This window comes from Mustela nivalis (genome assembly GCF_964662115.1).
Source record: "Mustela nivalis genome assembly, chromosome: 4".
NCBI classification, from domain to species: Eukaryota; Metazoa; Chordata; class Mammalia; order Carnivora; family Mustelidae; genus Mustela; species Mustela nivalis.
In genome coordinates this window covers 158563080-158578356 of record NC_139023.1, presented here as the reverse complement: position 1 = coordinate 158578356, position 15277 = coordinate 158563080, and the positions used below count along the sequence as shown (strand labels likewise).

The window sequence follows — 15277 nt, the reverse complement described above, 5'->3', positions numbered from 1 at the left end:
ATTATAGATAGAAGCTTACCTTCTAAATTGGCTTTAAGACCAGAAGGATCTTCAAAATTACACAGTTTCAAGGATGCTCCTTCTGCATTAGAACAGAGCATCTTGACTCCTTGGAGATTTGCACACTGGCAAGGAAGAGAGAAGTCCATGTTTTAACATTCAGAATTTTGTTTGGGCAAGAAAAAATTGGCTCAAACAGTAACAGAAAAGATAGACAAGGGGTGGAAACTCAATTCCATACATTCACCATCAATTATTTTCTATTTACAATGAAGACTTTTCTCACTAGACCCAAAAAGAATTGAGAACTATTTTAAGAAATAGTGTTTTTTTTTTTTTTTTTTTTAAGATTTTAGTTATTTATTTGACAGAGAGAAAGAGAGGTCACAAGTAGGCAGAGAGGGAGACAGAGAGAGAGGGGGAAAGCAGGCTCCCTGCTGAGTAGAAAGCCTGATGAGGGGCTCAATTCCAGGATCCTGAGATCATGACCTGTGCCGAAGGCAGAGGCTTAATCCACTGAACCACCCAGGTGCCCCAGAAATAGTTCTTTTAAAAGAACCATTTTAAAAGAAAGAACAGCCCAATTAATACGTCCATTTTACACAAAACATTAAAGGTTAGATAAGAGTTGGGAGAGTCAACTGTGACATCCTACTTCTACTTTCAGGAACAGCCCTAGTTGTGACATGAGAGCTGAAATGTATGGGTAAAGAAGGCATAATCTTGTCAGGGGTAGGGATTTCTCTTCCTTATTTCTGTAGGAATCAACTTGATGTTCAATCCTGCTATTACTACCTTCATTTCAAAGGTAAGAATACTAAGGCCAACAGTTCCAGGCATCATCTGGCTACAGAACACTACAAACTGTTGTTGGTTCTTTCTGTATCAACCACTACTATACAACACTGACAACCCTGAACACCCAAATTATAATGCAAAATACAAAACAAGTAAACTAGTAAAAAGAAACTAGTAAAAAAAAAAAAACTAGTAAAAAACTATAAAATATATGTCAGAATTTTAAATTATGTTAATTTATCTCTGAGGATTCAATGTCATCAGATCAGAACTCCAACAGCAACTGGATAAGGCAGGAAGCTATAAAGTTGACATTAACATTAGAACTTCACCAATTGGGGGCGCCTGGGTGGCTCAGTGGGTTAAGCCGCTGCCTTCAGCTCAGCGTCCTGGGATCGAGTCCCGCATCGGGCTCTCTGCTCGGCGGGGAGCCTGCTTCCTTCCCTTCCTCTCTCTCTGCCTACTTGTGATCTCTCGCTGTCAAATAAATAAATAAAATCTTAAAAAAAAAAAAAAAGAACTTCACTAATTGTGACCAAAGTAGATGATGAACGTAAAGCTGTCTTAAGAACTGTAAGGCACATACATACAAAAATGTAAGGCACTATATAAATGATAATTGTAGTTGTCATTAAAACTACAACAGTGAGGGGCGCCTGGGTGGCTCAGTGGTTTGGGCTGCTGCCTTCAGCTCGGGTCATGATCTCAGGGTCCTGGGATCGAGCCCCGCATCGGGCTCTCTGCTCGCAGGAGGCCTGCTTCCCTCTCTCTCTCTCTCTCTGCCTGCCTCTCTGCCTACTTGTGATCTCTGTCTGTCAAATAAATAAATAAAATCTTAAAAAAAAAAAAAAAACTACAACAGTGAATCGGGGCACCTGGGTGGCTCAGTGGGTTAAGCCTCTGCCTTTGGCTCAGGTCATGATCTCAGGGTCCTGGGATCGAGCCTCACATCGGGCTCTCCACACAGTGAGGAGTGTGCTTCCCCCCTCTCTCTGCCTACTTATGATCTCTGTCTGTCGAATAAATAAATTAAAATCTTTAAAACAAACAAACAAAAAAACTATAATAGTGAAGATTTCTAAAATCCTAAGGTTGATCAAGTTATGTTATTGCCATACCTAACAAAAAAATTGTATTTTATAAGTGCAATTCCATTTACCTCACAGTCAATTCTATGGAAAGGGAAACATGCTACAGATCATTTCAAATCACAGAAAATTGAGAAATGCACACATACGTTCCCATCTCTGCCTTTGCATTTATACAAGGTAGTACAGAAGCTCAGACTGAGTGGTAAGATAAATGAGGGATTGGAAGGACAAAATAACTAAGAGATGACTCTATTTTATTTTTTAACTTAAAAAAAAAAAAGATTTTATTTATCCATTTGACAGAGTGAGAGAGCACAAGGAGAGGGAACAGCAGAGGGAGAGGGGAGAAGCAGGCTCCCTGCAGGGAGCCCGATGCAGGACTTCATCATGGGATCACTGGATCCCAGGACCTGAGCTGAAGAAAGATGACCAACCCACAGAACCACCCAGGTGCCCCAATGATGGTATTTTAAATATTAAAATATTAACCAGATTGAAAGCTGATAATATGAAGATAAATGTCTCTGGTTCTCTGATGTGCACCCAGGTAAAATATGCTGTAACTATTATCAAAAGTTCCCAAGGTGACAGCACAGGGAGAGCACCTTGCAGTTAGGTGTGACTGTAGCACCAGCAACAGGCTGGGGGCTGGCATCTGGTCTGACCCAACTATAAGCCCAGACTGTGAACTCAACAGCACAGGGACCAAACCGTGCCCACAAGGAAAATGCACTGAAGCAGCCAACCAGACTGAAGGCAAAAGCAGCTCAGCTACAACAGTAAGGCACATGCAACACATAGGGGAGACACCTCTGCCCAAAGTGCCTGGTTCTGGTGAACAAGGACCATTGGATTACAGGCCACTACAAGACCTCTTCTTCCTAAGGCCACTACTTTTAAGAGCAGGAGACAGAGCTGATTCTTGTAATAGATGGAAACAGATACAGAGAGTTAGACAAAATGAGGAAACAGAGGAATATGTCCCAAATGAAAGGATAGGACAAAATCACAGCTAAATGCAATGAAAATAAGAGCTAAATGCAATGGAAATAAGCTATATGCCTGATAGAGAATTCAAAGAAATGATCCTAAAGAGAGTTACTGGATCTGAGGAGAGAGAAGGATCTCAGTGAGACCCTTAACAAAGAGAGAGAAAATATAAAAGAACCAATCATAGATGAAGAACTGAAATTAAAAATACACTAGAGGGAATAAACAGTAGACCAGAGAAAGCAGAAGAATGGATCAGTGAGATGGAGGACAGAGTAATGAAATCAACCAAGATGAACCGCAAAAAGAAAAAAGAAAAAAAAATTAAACTACATTAAGGGAACTCAGTGACATTAAGTGTAGTAACATATGCATTACACAGATCTCAGAAAGAGAAGAGACAGAAAGGGGGCAGAAAATTTGTTTCCAGAAATAATAGCTGCAAACAACTTGAATCTGGGGAATAAAAGAGAAATCCATATCCAGGAGGCACAGAGACCTCAAAAGAATCAATCGGTGAGGGTTCACACCAAGGGATATAATAATGAAAATGGCAAACAGTAGTGATAAAGGGAGAATTTAAAAGCACCAAGAAAAAAAAAAGTTATATACAAGGGAAACCCCATAAGGCAATCTGCTGATTTTTCAGCAGACACTGGAGGCCAGAAAGGAGTGGCATGACATATTTAAAGTGCTAAAAGGTAAAAACCTGAAACCAGTTATGCTCTTCCCAGCAAGGCTATCATTAGGAATAGAAGGAGAGAGAAAGTTTTCCAGACAAACAAAAGTAGAAGGCAGTTCATCTCCACTAAACCAGCTTTACAAGAAATGTTAAAGGCAATTCTTCGAATGGAAAAAAAAAAAAAAAAAAAGGACATTATCAGGAGTAAGAGAATTAGGAAAGGAAAAAATTTCACAGGTGAATGCAAATATAATAAAAGTAGTAGATGAATCACTTATAAAACCTATGGAAGTTAAAACACCAACGCATTAAAATCTGTTATACCCATAAAAATAAATCAAGGGATTCACAAAATAAAAGGATAAAATATGACACCATCTAAATAAAATGTGTGTGTTTGTGTGTTGGGGGTGGGGAGGTGAGTAAAAAATTTAGTGCATTTAAGATTGGTTCAAACTTAAGCAACCACCAACCTTATGCAGATACCTGTACATATAAGATGTTATATATGAACCTATTGGTAACCACAAATCAAAAACCTGTAATGGATATGCAAAAAATAAAGGGAAAGGAATCCAAGTAAATCATTAAAGAAAGCCATCAAACCACAAGGGAGAGAGCAATAGAAAAAAGGAAACCAAGAACTCCAAAAACCATTGTAAAACAAGTAACAAAATGGCAGTAAGTACATACATATCATTAATTACTTTGAATGTAAATACACTAAATGCTACAATCAAAAGATATAGGCTGGGGTGCCTGGGTGGCTCAGGCAGTTGAGCGTCCAATTCTTGGTTTTGGTTCAGGTCATAATTTCAGGGTACTGGGATTGAACGCAGCTTCACAATCCACATTCAGCACGGTGTCTGCTTGAGGATTTTCTCTCCTACTCTCTCTGCCCTCCCCCCACTGCTCATTTTCTCTCTTGTAAATAAATAAATAAATCTTAAAAAAAAAAAAAAAAAAGTAGGCTGATGTAATGTAGGCTGACTGACTGGCTAAAAAATCAAGAACCATCTATAAGCTGCCTACAAGACTCATTTAAGACCTAAAGATACATGCAGTTTGAAAGTGGAAGGGTGTCTGGGTGGTGCAGTCAGTTAAGCACCCAACTCTTAAAATTTGGTCATGAGCTCAGGATCTTGGGGTTGAGCCCCATGTCAGACTCTAAACTCAGTGGGGAGCCTCTGCTTGAGGATTCTCTCTCTTCCTCTGCCCCTCCCCCTGCTCACTCACCCTCTCAAATAAATAAATCTTAAAAAAGAAAAAAAGAAAGTGAAGGAATGGAAAATCATTTACCATGCAAATGGAAGTGTATGTGCTGCCGAAGTGAGCACCATGCAAATGGAAGTGAAAAGAAAGTTGGGATAGCAAAACTTATAGCTTAGACAAAATAGAATTTAAAACAAAGACTGTAACAAGCAACAAAGGACACTACATAATGATAAAGGGAACAATGCAACAAGAGGATATAACAATGGCAAATATTTATTTGGAGCACCTACAGGAACTATTAACAGACATAGAAGGGGAAAAAAAAATATAATGCAGTAATAAGTACAGGACATTAACACCCCACTTATATCAATGGATAGATCAACCAGACAGAAAATCAACAAGGAAACAGTGGCTTTGAGTAACACATTGGACCAGATGGATCTAAAAGTTATTTTGGAACATTCCACCCCAAACAGTGGAATACACATTCTTTTCAGTTGCAAAGGGAACATTCTCCAGAATAGATCAAAAAGACTGAAATCATACCATGCAAATTTCTGACCATAATGGCATGAAACTAGAGAATAGTGGAAAGAACACAAATACATGGGAGATTGAATAATAAGATACTGAACATGTTAATGTTTATTAACATGTTCAACATGTTAATTGCTAATTAGCATTAGCAATCTAATAACATTTTCATTTTACATGGAGAAAAATGAAAATACAATGGTCCAAAACCTTTGAATGCAGCAAAAGCTGTTCTCAGGGGAAGATTATAGCACTATAGGCCTACCTCAAGAAGCAAGAAAAATCTCAAACCTAACTATACACCTAAAAGAACTACAAAAAGAAGAATAAACAAAGTCCAAAGCCAGTAGAAGGAATGAAGAGTAAAGATTAAAATAGAAATAAATTCAAAAGAGACTAAAAGAACAAAAGATCAATGAAACCAAGAGCTGATTCTTTGAAAGGTTCAACAAAATTGATAAACCTTTAGCTAGACTCATTAAAGAAAAAAAAAAAGAGGACACGAATAATATTTAAAAAAAATGAAAGAGGAGAAATAACCACTGATACACCACAGAAATACTAAGGATTTTAAGAGATTACTATGAAAAATTATGTGCCAATAAATGGGCCAATCTAGAAGAAATAGATAAATTCCTAGAAATATAGATTATCTCCCAAAACTGAATCAGGAAGAAATAAAAAACTTCAACAGACTGCTTAGTAGCAATGAAATTGAATAAGTAACTGAAAAACTCCAATCAAACAAAAACCCAGGACCAATGGCTTCACAAGTGAATTCTACCAAACATTTAAAGAAGAGTTAATACCTACTTTTCTCAAACTATTCCAAAAACTAAAAGACGAAGGAAAGCCTCCAAATTCCTTCTGTGAGGCCAGTGTTATTACTGATACCAAAACTAGAAAGACTATAAAAAACCAAAACAAAACCACAAGCCAGGATCTCTGATGAACACAGATGCAAAAATCTTCAACAGTAGCAAACCAAATTCAACAACACATTAAAAAAAACTGAATTCACCATGATCAAGTGGTCTATTTCCAGCATACAAAAATACAAATAATATTTGCAAATCAATCAACATGACGGATCATGTTAAAAAAAAAAAAAGGTAACAACCATATGACCATTTCAATAGATGGAGAAAAAGCATTTAACAAGTACAATATCCATTTATGATAAAAACCCACAACAAGGTAGGTTTAAAGGAACACACTTCAACATAATAAGAACATACTTAAAAAACCCATAGCTAACATCATCTTTAACTGGGAAAAACTGAGAGCTTTTCCTTTAAGATCAGGAACAAGACAAGGATATCCACTTGAACCACTTTCATTTAAAATAGTACTGGAAGTTCTAGCCGTAGCAATCAAACAAGAAAACAGAAATAAAGGGAATTCAAATTGGTAAGGAAGATGTAAACTTTCACTATCTGCAGATAATATGATACTCTATAGAGAAAACCCAAAAGAGTTCACTAAAAAATCCTAAAACTGATAATTGGATTCAGTAAAGTCTCAGGATACAAAAATGAATATATAGATATCTGTTTGTATTTCTATACACTAATAATTAAGTAGAAGAAAAATTAAGAAAACAATTCTACTTATAATTGCACCAAAAAGAATAAAATATCTAGGAATAAGCTTAACCAAGGAGATGACAGACCTATATTCTAAAAACTATAAAACACACTGATGAAACAAACTGAAGATGACACAAATAGAAAGATATTCTGTGCTCATGGATTGGAAGAACCAATACTGTTAAAATGTCCATACTACCCAAAGCAATCTAGAGGTTTAATGCAATTCCAATCAAAATACCAATAGCATTTTCCACAGAACTAGAACAAATAATAGTAAAATTTATATGGAAACATAAAAGACTCTAAATAGCAATCTTGAAAAAGAAGAACAAAACTCAAGGTATCACAATCCCAGATTTCAAGGTATAAAACAGAGCTATAATAATCAAAATAGTATAATATCGACACAAAAACAGAAGACAGTTAACAGAACAGCAGAGTATAGAAGAGGCCACGCTTTTATTGTCAATTAATCTATGACAAAGGAGGAGTGCCTAGGCAACTCAGTTAAGCATCTGACTCTTGATTTCAGCTCAGGTCATGACCTTAGGTTGTGAAATCAAGCCTGCTCAAGATACTCTCTCCCTCTTCCTCTGCCCTGTCCCCGTCAAAAGAAAAAAAAATGTGACAAAGGAGGCAAGAATACACAATGGGAAAGACAGTTTCTTCAACAAATGGTGTAAGGGCAACTGGACAGCTTCATGCAAAAGAATGAAACTGGACCACTTTCCTAAACCATACACAAAAATAAACTAAAAATGGATTAAAGACCTAAATGTGAGACTTGAAACTGTAAAAATGCTAGAAGAGGACACAGGCAGTAATTTCTTTGACATCAGCCAAAGAAACATTTTTCTTTTTTTTTTTTTTTTAAATATTTTATTTATTTATTTGACAGATAGAGATCACAAGTAGGCTGAGAGGCAGACAGAGAGAGAGAGGAGGAAGCAGGCTCCCTGCTGAGCAGAGAACCCGATGTGGGGCTCGATCCCAGGACCTTGGGACCATGACCAGAGCCGAAGGCAGAGGCTTTAACCCACTGAGCCACCCCGGTGCCCCAAGAAACATTTTTCTACGTAAGTCTCCTTTGGCAAAGAAAACAAAAACAAAATTAAATTATTGGGTCTACACCAAAAGAAAATACTTCTGCACAGCAAATTAGATCATCAATGAAACAAAAAGACAACCTACTGAATGGGAGAAGATATTTGCAAATAAAATATCCAATAGGGGGCTAACACACAAAATATACAAAGAACCTATACAACTCAACACAAAACAATAAATAATCCAGTTAAGAAATGGGCAAAAGATATGAATAGACATTTTCCCAAAGAAGACAACCAGATAGCCAACAGACACATGAAAAAATGCTCAACATCATTCATGATCAGGGAAGTGCAAATCAAAAATCAAAACCACAATAAGCTATCACCTCATACCTCTCAGAATGGCTAAAATAAAAAACACAAGAAATAACAAGCGTTGACAAGGATGTGGAGAAAAAAGAACCCTCATCTACTGTTGGTGGGAATGCAAACTGGTACAGCCACAGTGGAAAACAGTATGGAGGTTCCTCAAAAAACTAAAAATAGAGGGGTGCCTAGGTGGTTCAGTCAGTAAAGCATCTGACTTTGGCTCAGGTCTTGATCCCAGGTCCTGGGATTGAATGTGGAGCCTAATGTGGGGCTCAAATTTGTGACCCTAAGATCAAGATCAACCGACAGCCACCCAGGTCCCCTGTATGTAGATTTTAAAAAATCAGTATAGTATAGTATAGTACTATAAATGTATTTTCTCATTATGATTCTCTTAATAACATTTTCTTTCCTCTATCTTACCTTACTGTATGAGTAGGGTATATAATACAGATGACATATAAAAAATATACTAATTATGTTTGGGGCACCTTGGTGTCTCAGAGGGTTAAGCCTCTGCCTTCAGTGCAGGTCATGATCTCAGAGTCCTGGGGCTGAGGCCCACATTGGGCTCTCTGCTCAGCAGGGAGCCTGCTTCTCTCTCTCTCTCTCTCTCTCTCTCTCTCTGCCTGCTTCTCTGCCTACTTGTGATCTCTCTGTCAAATAAATACATAAAATCTTAAAAAAAATGCTAATTGACTGTTCATGTTATTGGTAAGGCTTCTGGTCAACAGTGGACTATTAGTAGTTACCTTTTGGGGGAGTCAAATGTTATATGTGGATTTTTGCGCAGAGGCCAATGCCCCAGCCCCAGTGTTGTACAAGAGTCAAATGTATATATATACACACAAACATGGTAAACACACACATGCATAAGTATATATATAGAGAGAGAGAAGGAGAGACACAGAGATGCTAACTCACACAACCTGACACACATCATGTTTATTTCACAATATCTCTGCCAAAAACCTGTAGAGCAATATTTCCCCACTCCAAGAATGGGGCTGAATAAAAGATCTCAAAGGTCCTATTCAGCTTTACCCTCCTAATTCACTTAAAATAGAAGTCCTTTTAAAGTACAGTATATTGAAGGGATGAGGATCTAATTTCAAGATTTCATTTCTTATTAGTTGCTAAATATTTCAGGTCTTCATTTATTGAAGGATATTAAAGTTGCAAAACTAACATATTTCACTTTTAGAACCTTGGGTTTTATCAACTTAAACTATGTTTTCAAATAAAACCCCAAATAGAGAGAGAGAGAGAGAGATCATTTCTGCTTGTTGACACTGTTCAAGAGACTAAACATTTAATTCTCTCTTATAACAAAAAAATGATTCTTACGTCAAGTACTGATCCGGAGAGATCAGCTCTTTCAAGATTTGCACAGCAGAGATTAGCGTGTGCAAGATTGCAGCGGCTTAAATTGGCCATTTTGAAGTTAATGTATCGAAGGTCCAAACGAGAAAGATCAGCACCACTGAAGTTTAAACCCTAAAATTAAGAAAAGACAAACTGTCACAAAATTTAAACCATCTGTTATATTACATTTAATGACTGTAGCTAACCCCAAGTTTCTTAGAAGCAACTGGCAGGTCAGACATTTGGAGTTTACTAGAAGACATGATCAGATAAAACTTAGATATAAAACCAGCATCCTTAATTGGTTCTTAGAAAAACAACTTTAAATATAACATTAAAATCCAGTCTGGCTATACTTTATTTATGTGCAAACATTTCTTTTTTTTTTTTTTTTTTAAAGATTTATTCATTTATTTGACAGAGATAGACCATAAATAGGTAGAGAGGAAGGCAGAGAGAGAGAGACGGAGAAGCAGGCTCCCCACTTTTCAGAGAGCCTGACATGGGGCTCAATCCCAGGACCCCGAGATCATGACCCAGGCCAAAGGCAGAGGCTTAACCCACTGAGCCACCCAGTTGCCCCATGTGCAAAAACTTCTAAAGAACTGTCTCTGTTGGCCATGTAAGTATTAATAGGTATTGTTTATATATTTTTATCTATTTTATAAGTATTCAATAATTCAAGGTAGTTTTATTCTTAAAAAGTAAGTATTGAGATTTATAAAATCTTTAATACATAAAAGTATCTACCACTGACTGGCCATATATAACAAATGTACGAAGAATGGACTTTTTATTTTAATTGCTGCAATTCTGATGAACTATTCAAATTGCCACATGGGGCATATTAGATAATAAAAAAGGCCATTACATCTCTTTTTTTGCTAACCATTTTGGGATTAAATTAATGCTATCACTCATAATTAAACTGTATCTTGCCTGAAAAAGGAACATGAGGGGAAAAAAAAAAATCCAAGAAAAATGTTAAACTTTACTCACAGCTTTGCTGACACAAATAATTCACATAAAAGTCTGCTTTAATTACCTGGCAACGCAATTCTGATTTGGTTGGAGTGGCTAGCAGAAATCGAACGAATTCCTTTCGAGATATTGGCGAATGATCCTCTGGTGGTTGAGAATTCTTGAAACAGATTATTAAGAAATCAGTGGCGCATTTTGGGAGGCAGCTACAATAACTGTAACACTGGCTAATGTTAAAAGAGCCTTACCTTTATTGCCACTTCCAGGTGTTCAATCAATGAGTCAATACCAAAAAATCTGGCTTCTTCTAACACACCTATCATAATAAAAACGATGTGACTTTTACAGAAAACTATTCATTTTAATATTTGTAAAAAATTCTTTGTTAAATCCTCACAATACAAGTGAAATTTAACAAGCAGGCAATCAATATAGAAGAAAAATAACTCAAGTGTAGAACATGTATACTTTTAAATATATGTAATATAAAGTTTTTCTACATAGTTTACATTCAGCAAAATAAAAACAGGAAACTAATGAATCAGAATGAAAACCTTCTATATTTCTAAATTTTCTGATAATAGGCCACAGGCAAAACCTCCTAATTTTATGAGTCCCTAAAATAATTGAAATAAGTTTGATTGTGAATCTAATAAATGATTAATTCACCTCATCTTAAACATTTCATTGACTTCTTCAGTGGAGTAGATATGAATGGGTTTGTGACAACTTTCTTTTACTTACTGAATCAGGAAATTATAGAAATGAATAAAAGTATATTAGTTTCAAAATAAAAGCAACAGAATGACTCAGAACACTCTCTGAAGGAGAATCAATTAAAAAAACTATTTCTAGGGGCACCTGCATGGCTCAGTGGGTTAAAGCCTCTGCCTTCAGCTCAGGTCATGATCCCAGGGTCCTGGGATTGAGCCCCACATCCGGCTCTCTGCTCAGCAGGGAACCTGCTTCCCTTCTTCTCTCTCTGCCTGCCTTTCTGCCTACTTGTGATCTCTGTCAAATAAATAAATAAAATAAAATTAAAAAATGATAAAAAAAACTGTTTCTAAATGATAAAAGGGATTTTTATGTATCATTTGCTTGTCTTAACTCGGTTAAAAAAAATCTGTACATTCTCTAGGTGACTTAGTATATATACTGTATATTCTTACATCTATTAAACATCTTCATCAGGATATTTGGGAAGAAAATTAGAATCCATTTTCCTTCAAATGAAGACCTCAGTCATCTAGCTAAGTTTTTTAACTTGTTAAAAAAAATTCCCAAGGATTAGGGACGCCTGGGTGGCTCAGTTGGTTGGACTGCCTTCGGCTCAGGTCATGATCCTGGAGTCCCGGGATCGAGTCCCGCATCGAACTCCCAGTTCCATGGGGAGTCTGCTTCTCTCTCTGACCTTCTCCTCGTTCATGCTCTCTCTCACTGTCTCTCTCTCAAGTAAATAAATAAAATCTTTACAAAAAAAAAAAAAAAATGCCCAAGGATTAGAAATTACAAAGAAAGTTAAGTGACATAATCTCTTCCTTTGAATAGTTCCAAGCCAATAAGGGTAACTATAGGTAGATATAGGAAGCTCAGCAGTTATCTGGGAAGATTATGATCTTCTCAGGGAAAGCCCATTTCCGCTTCTAATATTCCAGTTGCAAAACAAAGGTCATCTGATGAATAGCACACTAGTTAGGCAGCTGTTCTGACATAACAATTTCCAGTCCACGCCAGAGTGGCCTCATCTTTGGATTCCTCATGAAGGGGCAGCCATATTTCCTATCTATCCCTGGTAGACACCCACCATAAAATGAGATTTCTAATGAGTTTCACTCTCAATGTGCCTAGATCTTCTGAGTCAATCAGAACCCCCCAAGGAATAGAGTAAGGATTTTTTTCCCCCTACTTTTAGGTTTAGAATCAAAACTTTAAAAATTCCAGAAAAGCCTTATGAACACAAAAGGCACCTATGGGGCATAGTTGAGAAAAGGAAGTAATATTTAGCAAATTTTCTGTCAGCACCAGTAGGAATTAGATTTGAATCCCAGTTCTGCCCCTTACTTCCTTTTTTGCCTTAGAGAAGCTATGTATTCTTTCTCTTAAAGTTCCTGTTTACATTGTGAAATGGTAGTATTATCACTTTCTCCACAAAGCTGACATAAGTATTAAGAGAGATATGCAATAGAATAGGAGGAGCAAGTTGGCAGAAGAGTAGGACGCATAAATATCAGGTCCCAGGAGTTAAGCTTAGATAGTTATTGAACCATTTTGAACACCTACAAACTCAATAGGAAATAGAAGAGAGGAAGAGCAGCAATTCTAGGAACAGAAAATCAACCATTTTCTGGAAGGTAGGACATGCGGAGAAGTGATTCTGAGGCAACAGATGGGAAGAGAGAATGTGGGGCATGGAGCCAGCTCACTGCAAGAGGTAGAGCAGCAGAGCACAAAATTGGAACTTTCAGTAGTCTTGTCCACTGAGGGACATTGCTCCAGAGGCTAAGTGGGAGTGGAGCCCTCACGGGGACAGTATGGTTTCAGGACCAGTGGGGTCACAAAAAGACCAGGGTACCGGACTGTGACAGAGCCCCAGATATCGGAGCAGGGAAGCAGGCTAAAGAGCCACGCAGTGGACTCAAGCTTGGGGTTATCTTAAACCATAATCTCCAGCACAGTCAGGCCACTGCTTTCGGAGCAGGGGCCCCACAAGTAGCAGATCCAGGGAGAACTCCCTCCTTCCTCCTGAGAGGAGCAGCACGGAAGTACACTGCAGAAATCTGCTGGGTTTCTAGACTCCAAACAGGACCATGCACCAGAGACAGAAACGCTCAGTCACAGGCTAGGTGAGCACAGAATGCAGCTGGAGACCACGGAAATGGGAGGGATTGACTGCTTTTCTCTGAGCGTGCACTGAGGGGTGGGGCCCTGAGCTCTCGGCTCCTGCGGTGCCAGAGATTGGGAGGCCACCATCCTCATTACCGTCCGCCAAAGCTATATGGAAAGTGTTCAGGGAATAAAAGCTCCAGAGACCAAAACCAAGCAGGTTACTTAGCCTGGATCCTGACAAGGACAGTGCAATTCCACCTTGGGCAAAGACATTTGGGAATCACTGCAACAGGCCCCTCCCTCAGAAGATCAGCAAGAACATCTAGCTAGGACCAAGTTCACTTATCAATGAGAACTGCGGAACTCCAGAGCTAGGGGAAAGCAACACATGGAATAAATGGCTTTTTCCCCATGATCCTTTACTCTTCCAAAGTTAAATTTTTTTTAACCTTTTCTCTTCCGTATTTTAATTTTTTTAAACTATTTTACCTTAACAATACCCTTTTAAAAATCTTTTTAAATTTTCATTGTTATGAGTATATTTTATCCCTTCATTGTAGTTAACCTATTTTTTGTATACAAACAGGTTTTTTTCTTTAAAAATTTGGAATACAATTTCTATTTCTATTTCTATTAGAAATTGTATTAGAAATTCCAATTAGAAACTGGAATACAATTTCTTCTAAAGGAAATTGGAATACAATTCTTCTAATAGATGAAAATATACCCTAAATCTACTGCATGGCTTTGTTCTAGTCTCCAGCCTGATAACATTCTTTCCTCTTTTTTTCAACCAACTTCTTATCAATGCTTTTTTAGAATCTTTCTAAATTTTCATCTTTACAGTAATATTCCATCCCTTTGATGTGTTTATTTTTAAATATATGTAATTTTCATCTTTACAGTAATATTCCATCCCTTTGATATGTTTACCTTTATTTTAAAATATATGTAAGTTTTTCTTTCTTCAAAGTTTTGGGAGATAGTTTCTTTTAACAGACCAAAATACACTCAAAATCAAGTGTATGGCTCTATTCTATGCACCAGTCTTTTGTATGTATATCTATATCTATATATATATATATACATATATATATAATATTATATTATATATATGCACACACATATGTATATGTGTGTATACATATATACATGTATACATATATGTAAAATAAAAATAAAAATTAAAAATATATATTCATATATTTGTTTCTCTCCTTTCTTCTCCCCCTGATTTGGTTAGTATATATTTTTCTCCGGTCATTGTTAACCTCTTAGTATTTGTTCTCTCATTCATCTATTCTTATCTGGATAAAATGACAAGGCTGAAAAACTCACCACAAAAAAAAAGAACAAGAGGAAGTACTGAAGGCTAGGGACCTAATCAATATGGAAATTAATAATATGTTAGAGCTGGGGTGTCTGGGTGGCTCAGTGGGTTAAAGCTTCTGCCTTCAGCTCAGGTCATGATCCCAGGGTCCTGGGATTGAGCTCCGTATCAGGCTCTCTGCTCAGCAGGGAGCCTGCTTTTCCCCTCTCTCTTTGCTTGCCTCTCTGCCTACTTGTGACCTCTGTCTGTCAAATAAATGAAAACTTAAAAAAAAAAAAAAGTGGAAAAATAAAAAAAAGTAAGATAGACCAGAAAGGAACAGAGACTATATACAGTAACAGTTATCTTACAGGCAATACAATGGCACTAAATTCATATCTTTCAATAGTTACCCTGAATGTAAATGGGATAAATGCCCCAATCAAAAGACACAAGGTATCAGAATGGATAAA

At 37.1% G+C, this 15277-nt stretch overlaps 1 protein-coding gene across 2 annotated transcripts in view; it reads right to left on the bottom strand.

Annotated features, from left to right (window-relative positions):
- Positions 1 to 15277, bottom strand: part of KCTD9 (potassium channel tetramerization domain containing 9) — a 43534-nt gene that overhangs the window by 4965 nt on the left and 23292 nt on the right. For both annotated transcript variants that reach the window (XM_082729222.1, XM_082729223.1), the window contains exons 7-10: positions 10918 to 10985; positions 10734 to 10829; positions 9671 to 9820; positions 20 to 125 (exon numbers count right to left, since the gene is read on the bottom strand). In XM_082729222.1, coding sequence (XP_082585348.1) covers positions 20 to 125; positions 9671 to 9820; positions 10734 to 10829; positions 10918 to 10985 — 420 coding nt within the window. The remainder of the gene's footprint in view (positions 1 to 19; positions 126 to 9670; positions 9821 to 10733; positions 10830 to 10917; positions 10986 to 15277) is intronic.